The 12172-nt window shown below is 37.7% G+C and overlaps 1 protein-coding gene across 5 annotated transcripts in view; it reads right to left on the reverse strand.

Annotated features, from left to right (window-relative positions):
* GK (glycerol kinase) overlaps nt 1–12172 on the reverse strand; it is a 76767-nt gene that overhangs the window by 5255 nt on the left and 59340 nt on the right. For all 5 annotated transcript variants that reach the window (XM_021677933.1, XM_021677936.2, XM_021677926.2 and 2 more), the window contains 6 exons: nt 7638–7716; nt 6741–6837; nt 6136–6220; nt 5259–5379; nt 5004–5147; nt 2599–2679 (listed from right to left, as the gene is read on the reverse strand). In XM_021677933.1, coding sequence (XP_021533608.1) covers nt 2599–2679; nt 5004–5147; nt 5259–5379; nt 6136–6220; nt 6741–6837; nt 7638–7716 — 607 coding nt within the window. The remainder of the gene's footprint in view (nt 1–2598; nt 2680–5003; nt 5148–5258; nt 5380–6135; nt 6221–6740; nt 6838–7637; nt 7717–12172) is intronic.

The raw sequence follows: 12172 nt of genomic DNA on the forward strand, positions 1-12172 counted from the left end.
TTCATTGAAATGCAGCTAGTTAAATATTTGCTATGGGCATAGTTTTTGATATAATAAACTGACAACAGTCATTTATTTGCCTTTTTGGGAAAGGATTGTTTTTTTTTTTCCCTGCACCATACATTTCTTTCCCTTAGAAGGTAGATTAAAAGAGGGGTACAAACCATTTTCCTCCATTTTACCACTGCTTATGTTATTTTTCAGATAAAACCAAGGTTTCTTTTTGTTTCCATATTTGTGGAGACCACATTTTAATTTGATTTTAGGAAAGGGAACATATATTCTTGTTCTTTTAGAGCAAGCCATCAGTTACACTAAGTTCTTTTTTTTTTTCAGTTCGGCTAAGTTCTAATCACTAATTTCCTGATACGGCTACAGTGAGTTCTAGTTTGCAAAGAAGACCCTGAGGACTATCTGCATTTACAAGTCCTTACCAATTTAGGTGGCATTTATTTATTTATTTTTAAATTTATATTTTATTTATTTATTTTTTTATTATGTTCAGTTAGCCAACAGGTGGCATTTATTTAACGAAAATATATCCCTTTTGGTCACACACACACACACACACACACACACACACACACACTTACTTGTTATTTGATAGCTGTGCATTTTAAACCAATTTGACCTGTTTTCAAAATGTTGTTTCGGTGTGTTTGGAGTGCAAAGCTAAGCTTATCGTTTATGATAAGCTCTCTCTAAAAAGTATCAAACTCCCAATCACTTCTACAACATTTTAAACACATGTCAAAATGTATATTAAAAATTATTTATAATATATTCAAATATAGTTAGAAACAAGAAAATAAATATGACTGCTTCAAAAGTGCCAAACTGCTTTGGAGATGAAGCTAACATATATTTCCCCCATAAACTAAAGCAATTTAAAGAGCATAAAAGACCAGGTAGCAATTCTAATATCCTTTCAAGATTATTAAAATAGGATTCTATCTGTACTGCGACTATTATAGAGCTTATTGATATATAGTCATATATAGTTTATACTGCTTAAATAAATACAATTGGCATGTCACTAACTGAATATAATTCTGAGTTTATTACACAGCTTAGAGACTCAGTATTATACATTAGAGTGTGTTTCATAAATCTACTGAAAATCATCTTCAAACTCTTAAATGCATTGCAGTCTGAAACAAAAACAGAATGAAAAATCTAAACCTCTCAATAGCAGAAACTAAAGAAATCATGCAATTTTCTTTCATCAACTTTTTCTTATGTTTTAAATTCACTGACAGTGAGGTATTCAAACAAAGTGAAAATGATCAGTTGGTTTTATGGGAACTTTGCAATTAAAATTTGATCTTCAACTGCTAGCTAGTAAGGTGTGTGTGTGTCTGTGCGGTGCAGGGAGGGACAAACGGACGATTGTGCCATTTAAAAAAATCCAACAAGTCAACGAAAACATGGGACTCAACTGCTCATTAGCCATTGATTAAGGGCAACCAGAAAATAAATCAGGGTCCATGTTGTTATATCTTGCATAGCAACTAGCACCGGGCTAGGAAAACACTTATGATCGAGAAGTTTTGTTATAAAGGGTCTCAAAATCACAAAAGGTCTTAGTAAGAAAAGCTTTGCCACCATTTTGGAAAGAAAACGGAGTCTCAGAACAAAAGATTTAAAGAAAAAGGATATTAAGCTTATTTAGGAGGTAAAAAAGCTTCAGGTAGGAACATCCAGGACTGAAAATACAGATCAGTGATCTGTGGTAATGGATGGTTCCAGAAGTGTCTCCTAAAAGCCAGATACATTAAAAGTAATTTTATATTCACTTTTGGGTTGGAAGGCAGGTAATATTTCATTTATAAACTCTTCTCCATTAAAGTGTATGCTTCAATATATTATTGAACATTGTTCTATTTATTATGTTCTAAATCTTCATTTAGCAAAGAATTAATATATTATGGCATATTAAAGGCACGTTTAAGTCTGCTTAATTATCAAGTGCATAGTAAAGGCAGCTTAAGTCTGTCTATGACTGAATGGCTTACTTAAGCCCAATACCTTCTTACTTAAGTTTTCTATTTTCTGCCAAGAGCATTTCCCAATCGATTCTGACACTTCTAATTTACTATTTGGTACATTTCTTCCTCTTTGATTCCAATGAGCTCTTAAAATGTACATTCACTAAGAACTTGGAATCAGCCTAGGAAGTAGAGAAACAGATTCTGAAATTAACATAAGTTTTGGTTGGTTCAGGCCATGAAGACAGCCCCCCAAAAAGGTAAAAGGAGACACTTAAAAAAAATAAAGAAAAGGAAGACTCTAGTTGATTTTCTTTTTCATTGAGAAGAAAGAAATAATTTTACTTTTAGAAAGCTCAGTTACCCACTGAAGTACCAGGAAAAAACTAATAAGGAAAAGAGAGGGCAGGATAGAATTAAGTACGTTATCTATCTGATAATTTACATTTTATGTTTAGAACTTTAAAGTGTTTTCAAGATGTTAGAAACTCTGGACATATGATAATGCTTTTCTTCAGAGCAGCCTTGCTAAGTGTAAATAGTTAGATACTTAAATTAAGTTATTTAACATACTAAGGCAAAGCGGCAAGAAGAATAAAAACATTTTTACCACTTTCTGAAGACTGAGTTGTAACCCAACCCACTGACTTCATCACAGCTTTCTTCCATGTAGAGTAACGAATTTCACTTTCTAGAAATAGAAGGTAGGAAAAACACACATCTGAAAAGTAGTTTATGGAGATAGTCTAAGCACTGTACTTATGTTCGCTCAGCATTTTCAACAAATTGTGACACATATTCAACTGGCATGGGGCTTTACCAGAACTTGGATTTGGGTGAGATACCTGCTGGAAGGTGGAGGGGAAATTCAGCATGGTGTTCAGGGTGAAGGGAGACTGGGAGCCAGGCTACCTATGAAGACCAGGCCATTCACAAACAAGTGGTGATGAATTAGAAAGGGATTCCCATTGGATCTGTTCTCTCTTTCTTGTGGGGAGGAAGCGGGGGAAGCTTTGGATATAGGGAAGGGGTGTACTGTAATGTGGAAAGACTAGAAGGAGAACTGTTAGTCAGTCTAGCCAAAGGATTTAACAAGTATTGATTCTTCATAAGATTCAAATTGCATTCCTGTGATACAGGATTTTTTTTACGATGGAAATCCACAGTAAGAGGACTAAACAAAAATGGGCACCACTGGTGCGTCCACCCACACGCACTCCTCCTAGTAATGGGGAGGCTTGTAGGAAGGTGTCCCTGTCAGGCCTCCTGGCCTTGCCACAGCACCTGAAGCCTGTGACACCTGAGTGACACTGCTCAAGCATCACTTGCTTCAGAAAGCTTTCCAGGGCCCCACTTATGCCCCTCCTCCATCTTCCCACACCACTTCCCACACATCTCAGGCGACCAGCCACCACAGTGAACTGTCATGGCTTTGTCTGCCTCTCCCAACATACGTGAGTCTCCTGAGGGGCAAGGACTTCGTCTTAATCATCTCTATATCCCCACATCAGGACAATTTCTGGCCTGTACTCAGCTCTAAAAAAAGTCTGCTGGAGAATGAACTATTTATACCTAGATGCCTGTTACACATGTGCGCACGTCTGTGTTGTGTGGGGAGGCGTGGGGTTGGGGAAGGGAAGGACAGCTGATATAACCGACCAACTCTGGGCTGAGGCCTTAAAAAATGGCAAAGAAGGCTGTCCTCAGAAAACAGGAAACGCTTTGCACAGAACTTCCTTGCTTTAAGAGTGGGATTAGCATCTCGAGATCATATACTCACTCTGAACGTTATTTGTTTATTAAAAAATTGATTTTTTTCAGATGTAGAAATTTTTTCGAGCCCCCACTTAATCCAATATTAACAAATAAAAATTACCTACAGATAGAATATCAGATTTTGAAACACATTTCTATATCAAGTTACGTGGTATACTGTCTGACTATAAAATTACTAGTGTTACAATCCATTTTCTTGTACGTGGGAAGGAATAAAATTAAGAAGTGCTGGCTTAGTCTTCCAGAAAATTAAAGAGAAATGCATTTGAAAGCTTATTTCCCAGTAGTGCAAAATCTACTTTGATGCGATTTTTGAAAGGCTATAAAATAAAATTCAATATATATAAAGCCTTATTTTTGTACTCACATTTATTTCAATTTAAGAGATGCACCACTGTATTTTATAAAGGTGTCGGTCAGAGCCTGTGGCTTAGCTTAGCTGGTTAGGACAGTGAATCAGGTATTTGAGGCTCGCTTATTTACTGTTGCCGCTTTTGTCAGGCTAGCTCTGCTGGGCTTAAAAGTTACCAGGATGTCCCTTAGGCCAGCTAATCATGTCCTAAAACTGGACCACTGGCACCACAGATGGTCAGCTCCATGGCTGATCTATCTCCCTTCTTACTTTTATTTTTTATTTATTTTTTTTAAAAGATTTTATTTATTTATTTGAGAGAGAGAATGAGAGAGAGAGAGCATGAGAAGGGGGAGGGTCAGAGGGAGAAGCAGACTCCCTGCTGAGCAGGGAGCCCGACGCGGAACTCGATCCCGGGACTCCAGGATCATGACCTGAGCCGAAGGCAGTCGCTTAACCAACTGAGCCACCCAGGCGCCCTCCCTTCTTACTTTTAAAAAAGGCTATGTTAGCAAGTTAGAAGCAGTGTTATCCTTTTGCATGAAAGGACTGTGAACAGTAGAAGTGGATGGCAAAAAAAAGTGATTTTGGAAGGTTTTTTTCTTATAATAAGGAACTTTTTCCCTCATTCAGACTCAGTGCACCCCAACATGCTTAGTAGCCAATCTAAAACAGTAGCATTTGCTATTTTGCTTAGTTTCTGAACTTACAAATAAACAGAAAGGCAAACTCTCTTTTCCATGGTATACCATTAAAGAAATTTTATTTTTAAGTAATCTCTACACCCAACGTGGAACTCAAACCAATGCCCGCAAGATCAAGAGTCATGTGTGCTCTACTGACTGAGCCAGCCGGACGCCCCTAAATTTTCATTTTTTTAAACATACCCTCAGCATTGATCTGGGGTTCAAAGCGCTCCATTGTGACCGCAGACAGATCCTCGGGTTCGAGACTCCAAACACCAACTCCTTCTGCGGCCCCTGCGGCCATGGCAGCTCCCAGGGCGGTTGTTTCGGGCATCGAGGGCTTCACTGAGGGAAGACGGCAACATCAAGATCTTTGCAGTTACATATGCCTAAAAATACCAGTTCTTCAGAAAGAAATATTCCTCTCAGAATGCAAAGGAAGGAAGGCTTACTGACCTACTGGTATATACAGAATGTCTGCTTGCAACTGCATAAGAATTTTGTTGTTGGTCATTCCTCCGTCTACCTGCAAATGACTGAGCGGAATTCCACAGTCGCGGTTCATGGCATCCAAAATCTTAAATGAACCAATGCAATGCACGTAATTAAACTACTACTCCATAATGACATCTTTGAAAATGGCAGTCTTCTACTCAAAAACCCTCAAGAGCTTCCCAAAGCCTACAGAATCAAACTTAGATTTCTTTTTTTTAATGCCTTTTTAAAGATGTTATTTATTTATTTATTTGACACAGAGAGAGAGAGAGAGGGAGAGCACAAGTAGGCAGAGTGGCAGGCAGAGGGAGAGGGAGAAGTAGGCTCCCTGCTGAGCTGGGAGCTCTATGCGGGGCTCGATCCCAGGACCCCGGGATCATGACCTGAGCTGAAGGCAGAAGCTTAACCGACTGAGCCACCCAGGCGCCCCTCAAATTTAGATTTCTTATTCTCATCTTCCAAGCCTTCCTTCATGGATCACACCAACCTTTCTTCTCACTACACCTCTGCCCTCACCCGAAGAACCAGCCATGCCAAATACCCCAACTTTGCACCCTGGTTTCCTGCCCTGATGCCTATGCTTTACCTAACATGTTCTACTCAACATCTTCCCAACTGTAAAACACTCAGCGCCTGGCGGATGACAGGAACTCAGAAGGTAATAACAATTAACAAAAAGAGGAGAAACTTGTACTTATTAGAAGAGAGCTTAGGCAGGCTTAATTTTTGATTAGGTATTTAATAATGAAGCATTTAATAAATTTTCAGCATTAATATATAATTTGTTTGAAAGTGATAAAAGCGGACGAAGTACAAGAAAAAAAGCCCTTATTATTACCTCCCGGGTTTGGAAACAAACAGCTTCCAACGCAGCAAAAGCAATATGGCATTTATTGGTGAACTGAGTGAGCCCACAGATGATCCTAAAAACACACACAAAGATTTTTAAGATTAGAGTGGAGTACACGAGTCAATCTGAAATGTCCTGAATATGGAAAGGTTGACCTTGGTAGACAGAGAAGTTCAGGGAAAAAATGTGTATTAAAAAAAAAAACTGGACATAAACAATGAGCAGCTTGGAAAGTCCTTATGGTCCACAATCCTGCATCCACATAGGGAAAAGTCCAGGATCCAAATGAACAGATGACAATAATGTAACACCAAATCAGAATTCATCTAGACGATGTCCCCTGGATATATAATTGGCAGAGGCCTTGAAGATAAAAGATCCTAACACTGACATGGATGTGGCAGGGGCTTATTGTCAGATGATTTACAACTTCTTGCAATTTAAAGGTTCTGAAATTAATACTCTCCAAACAGAAAAGGTTTCCTCAACACTTTAAGATCATTTGAAAATAGGAAGCTAGAAACTATAAGCTATTAGCTAATTTAGTAAATAAATCAAGACCCGTAAAAGCATACCTCATATTCAATTCTTACCCTCTCGCGCTGGGCTCCCAGTAAGGTGCATATAACCCTGAAAACGCGGGGACGAAATAGCAGCCATAAGAAGTACCTACTTCTTTAGCAAGTTTTTCTAATAATAATAAGAAAAGAAGAGAAACAAAAATCATTCTAAAATATTCTATTACTCTAGTCAATAAACACATCTGTATAAAAAATTAGGATAGGGCTTTTGATTTCTTATTTACTAGTAGAGCAAAATGTTCTGAATTAAAGATGTAAGCTGGGAGCAACAGAAACAAACTTCCCCACATTGAATACCTCCCACTACAATGTAACCCAGGCCAAGAAATAAAGGACCTGGATTAGTTTCATTAAGGTATTTTAACTCATTTCCACTATTTCTAAGGTGGTTGACTACAAGATGAAAAAGTAGCCTCCAGTGCGTCCCCAGTAAGAAATGTGCTTCTGATTGTCTCACCTTCAGGCCGAAGTAAACAAGTAGATGAAAGAGTGGGTAGATGAGTTCAAAAATAATTATCTGTACTGAAAATAGTCATGTTAATAGTTAAATGATAGGCCCTGGGGTTTTAATGCTCACTCTAAGAGTTAAAGTTCTTTCTCATCAGGTAAATGTAACTAAACTACTTTACCTGCAGATCCTGGCCATCTTTGCTGTTCGATTTTACACCTGGGTAATTTTTATGCCCTACCTTGCCAGTTTGTTAAGTGGTGGCTACCACTAATTATGTCAATTTGTTGTTTTATAAATCTTCACAAAATAGTCTTTTTTATATAAATCCAACTCGTAATAGGAATCCATATCATTTAATGTCACGTATGGCTCAAAGTACAATTATTAACAGACTGCAAAGGTAAAACATTAAAAATTTTCATTCTTTAGATTCTAACGCTTTGTTAGAACATACTCACCAATCTCCTCTGAGGTCTGTATAATTCCAAGATTGTCTCTTAGCCAACGAATAACAGCACCAGCTATAGCTACAGAGCCCTACGAAGGAAAAGGAAGCCCAGAGAGAATATATGTTATCACTATAAAAAGATTTTGTTGAGCATTTCTCAATGTATGACACTCCAAGATGGACACAATTTAAAAATGTCAACTTTGGGGCTTTTACAAATATCATAAACGAGGTCTACTAGTGCAAACATAGTTTTATCTAGGTCATTAGAGAAGTTTTTTCATGACACAGGGCAAAGAAGTGAACCCTCCAGCACACCCTTGGACCTATCCAATCTGCTGTTCTATGGACTGCTGCTGAACTATGAGGTAGATTATCACCCAGAAAACATTCCCGCCCTATCTCCTAAGTTATCAGGAAAGGCCACATTAAAAGTTTTTTTCAAAACCATTTCTTGTATCTAATAGCATATTAAATCAAGCAACAGTAACAAAAAAGCGAAGAAGCTTAACTACAAAGTAATTATTCAACAAAATCACCAAGGGATGGGGAGGCAGGGAGGAGGCTGTGGCAATAAGGAAGAAAACGTACGATTTGGAGTCAGATAAACAGGCTGAGTCCAAGTCCTAGTTCTTAACTGCTATGTGATCTTAGGCCAGTTAGTTAGGCTTAGTGAGTCTCCATTTCATGACCTATAAAACGGTGGTGACTATCACAACACCTACTTAAACTACTATGAGGCTCAATATGAGCACGGAGGGGAAGGTTATTACCGAATGTAAGTATTAGCTTCATTAATTTTTTTCTGTGTTAAAAAAGTATAATCCAAATTCCACTGACTGATGAATGGACAAATAAATATAGTATATTCACACAATGGAATATTATTTGGTCACAGGAAAGAATGAAGTTCTGCTATAACGTGAACCTTGAAAATATTACGTTAAGTGAAAGGAGCCAGTCACAAAAGACCATAAAGTTCACCATTCCATTTATATGAAATGTCTGCAAAAAGCATATCCATAGAGACAAAGAATAGATTAGTGGATGCTTAGAGTTGGGGTGGTGCGGTTATTCTTTGGGGCGATGAAAATGTTCTAATGTTAGGCTGTGGTGATGGTTGCATGACTCTGTATATACTGAAAACCACTGAACTGTATACTTTAACAGGGTGAATCATGTGATATGTGAATTATATCTCAATAAAGCTATTATAAAAAGATCCTGAGGAGAAAAAAAAAAAGTACCAGCACAAACCATTAGGAATTTCAAAAAAAGTTTTTTGGTTCTGATGCTTTATTCATACAGATTATTAATGTAAATTACTTCCAGAGTCACCCCAAACCAAAACATCAGGTGAGATTAAGTACAGAAAGCAGAATGTTTTTTAATCTGTTGCCTACCTCCTTGCCTCCAATTCAATTAACTGAATTACAGATGGTCACCCCTTCTTGCTGTCAATTTCCAGGATATGACTAGACGTGGAATATGATGATTCATTCTATCATTCATAGCTTCTATGAGAATAAGTCACTATATGTTACTGGAAAGCTGCAGACTACCACAATCATTCTCTTTATACAGCAGCTTTTTAGCTATAAAAAATTACTAAGGAAGAGATCTGACATCACTGGGCAAACTTAACCAGGCTTTAAAAATGGGAAAAAAACCAATTCAACAAATACCTTGAAGGGACTCTAAACCCACTGTCTCTCTCTGGAGAAGTTTTCAGTACACTTCCTAACTTTGATATGTTACGTATTTAGGTACTTAGTGGAACCATCAAGGAAAACTAAAGACTTTAGAATTTTACTCTCAAATTTCCTTTGGAAGCAAACAATTCAAAGATGGTAGCTGTTAAAAACAAGTAAATGTGTAAGATGTTCTAGACCAGCACTGTTCAGTAGAAATATCATGTCAGCTACATTGGTAATTTAAATTTTGTAGTTATCATATTAAAAAAGTAAAATGAGACAAGTAATTGCAATATATTGTTGTTTACTCCAAAATATTAAAAATACTATCAGTGTAACATGTAATCAATATAAAAATTATTGAGGTATTTGATTTTTTGGTACTAGGTCTTTGAAATCAGGAGTATATTTTACACTTACACCACATGTCAACTGGGACTAGCCACATGTTCCTAGTGGCTTACCATATTGGAGAGCACAATTCTAGATCTAATTCAAAAAACAGGTGTCCCTTTCTCCTTATATTCTCAAAAGACACTGGGCCTAAATTGCATCTAACCAAGAAATGCAAATATTTTCAATATTTTTAGGTGAGTAAACTGATACCTTCAAACAGCTGCTGGGCTAGAAGTCTAGTGGAATGGTTTTGTGGTTGTCAGCTAGTGGAACTTTATACTTTGGGAAACCAGATGCTGATGAACCTCATTTCCATTGAAAAGGCAGTATGTTACAGGCTTATAATAATTTTTTTTTTTTTGGAGAGGAAACAATATTGTTTTAGCAAAAGGAGTATCAAGATTTTCATGAAAAAGTAACTGGTTGTGAGCCAGAGGGCATTACTTTGATTGAAACAAAAGAAAAAAAAAATACAAAGCCACTCTCAAGGCTCCAGAAGAAAATTATTTTAAATGTGGTCATCAGGAGTATATAGGAGTGTTTGGTTGTAAGTGAAAAAATAAATTCAATATTAAGAAAATAAAAGATAGATTAAAAACACTCATCTGGAATAAGAATATAATTTTGGTACCCGGATATAATACATGGTATTAGCTAGCCTTCTAAAAAATTAATAAAAGTGAAAGAAACCTCCAAATTCACAAAAGATGTGGTCTTCTGAATTCAGAGGCAGGGGATAAAGTGGAAAATGGCATAATGCTTTCAAAGTGGGCAGGAAAGAGTACAGGAACAGAAACCTAAAATGATAGAAGGTGATGGTCTACTTGCTATCAAATAAGTTATTGTCAATTATATCCTAAATATAAAGATCCAATACTTCAGTGTATCGTCTACACATATGAATGAATTCTCATTCCAAGGCATGACCTATATGTGAAAGGTGCATGCAAGTTGAATAGTTGTACTCTAAGAAAGACATAACAGAAATGAGAAGGTATAAAGAAAAATAAATGAAATGATGAACAGGACAAGAGGAGTAAATAACTTAAAAACTAGGGGTGCCTGGGTGGCTTAGCTGAGCTGCCTTCAGCTCAGGTCATGATCTCAGGGTCCTGGGATCAGGCACACATCGGGCTCCTTGCTCAGTGGGAAGTCTGCTTGTCTCTCTCCCTTTGCCCCTCCCCACCCCGCTCGTGCTTTCTCTCTCTTTCACAAATAAGTAAATAAAATCTTAAAAAAAACCCCAACTAAATACATAGCCTGGTAATTGGAAGGCTAAGAAACAGGCTATGGGAAGAGGAGATTAAAAATAATGACGTAGGGGGCACCTGGGTGGCTCAGTCAGTTAAGCATCTGCCTTCAGCTTAGGTCATGATCTCAGGGTCCTGGGATGAAGTCCCGAATCGGGCTCCCTGCTCAGTGGGGAGCCTGCTTCTCTCCCTCTGCCTGCCGCTCCCCCTGCTTGGGTGCCCCCCCAACACAAATAAATAAAAATCTTTATAAAATAACAAAAAAAAAGATTCTTTCTCTCCCTCTGCCCCTCCTCCCACCCCTGCTTATGCTTGTGCATGTTCTCTCTCTAAAAAAAAATAAATAAATAATAAAGTAGATCTGATGTAATGTCATAGAAGACAAATACACTTTTCCTCAAGAGCTCCTTGCCATGAACAGTATCCATATAAAGGAGACATTTCAGGATGTGGGGTAGTTGTATGATACAAGGCAGTTATGGTTAAAATCAGTGGGTATGGAGAAAAATTATGTAAAATTAAGATTATCCTCAAATTGCTTAAAATCATCTATTAGGCACGGTAAACATAGCTTTGTGTATGTGACAGTAATACGCATCTCTGTGTATATAATTTATACCGTACTTAATTTGTGTAAGATTATAAATGCAAAATCTAACTCCATAGCATTTTTAATGGCATAGAAGAGAGAACAGAAACCTAGAGTTAAATTGGGGGAGCATTATTTTTAAAATGTAATCTATATTATCAATACTTCAGTAATAAGTTAGGGAATTAAGATAAAAAGCATTTACTGCTCAGAAAGTATACTTTCCAGGAAAGTACATTACAAAAGTCCAAGAACAACATTCACAAAGGCTGTGGCAGACAGATTCATAATTAAGGTGGCCTCCATGGTCCCCACCTCCTGGTGTTCATGCCCATGTGGGATCCTCTCTCCTTGAGCACGGTGGGGCTTAGGACTTGCTGCCAAGCAACAGCACACGTCAAAGGCGAGGGATGCACGTGATGAAGTATACGTGATTAAGCTACGTAAGGTTGTCTGGACTCTCTCCGTTCCTTGCTGGCTTTGAGAAAATAGAGGGGGTCCTTTGTTGGGGTCTTCATGTGAGAAGAAACTGCGGGTGGCCTCGAGGAGCTGAGGGCAGCCTCTGAGCTGACAACTACCAAGAAACTGAAGACCTCGGTGCTATAACCACAAGAAA

The sequence above is a fragment of the Neomonachus schauinslandi genome, chromosome X (genome assembly GCF_002201575.2).
Source record: "Neomonachus schauinslandi chromosome X, ASM220157v2, whole genome shotgun sequence".
In the NCBI taxonomy this organism is placed as follows: Eukaryota; Metazoa; Chordata; class Mammalia; order Carnivora; family Phocidae; genus Neomonachus; species Neomonachus schauinslandi.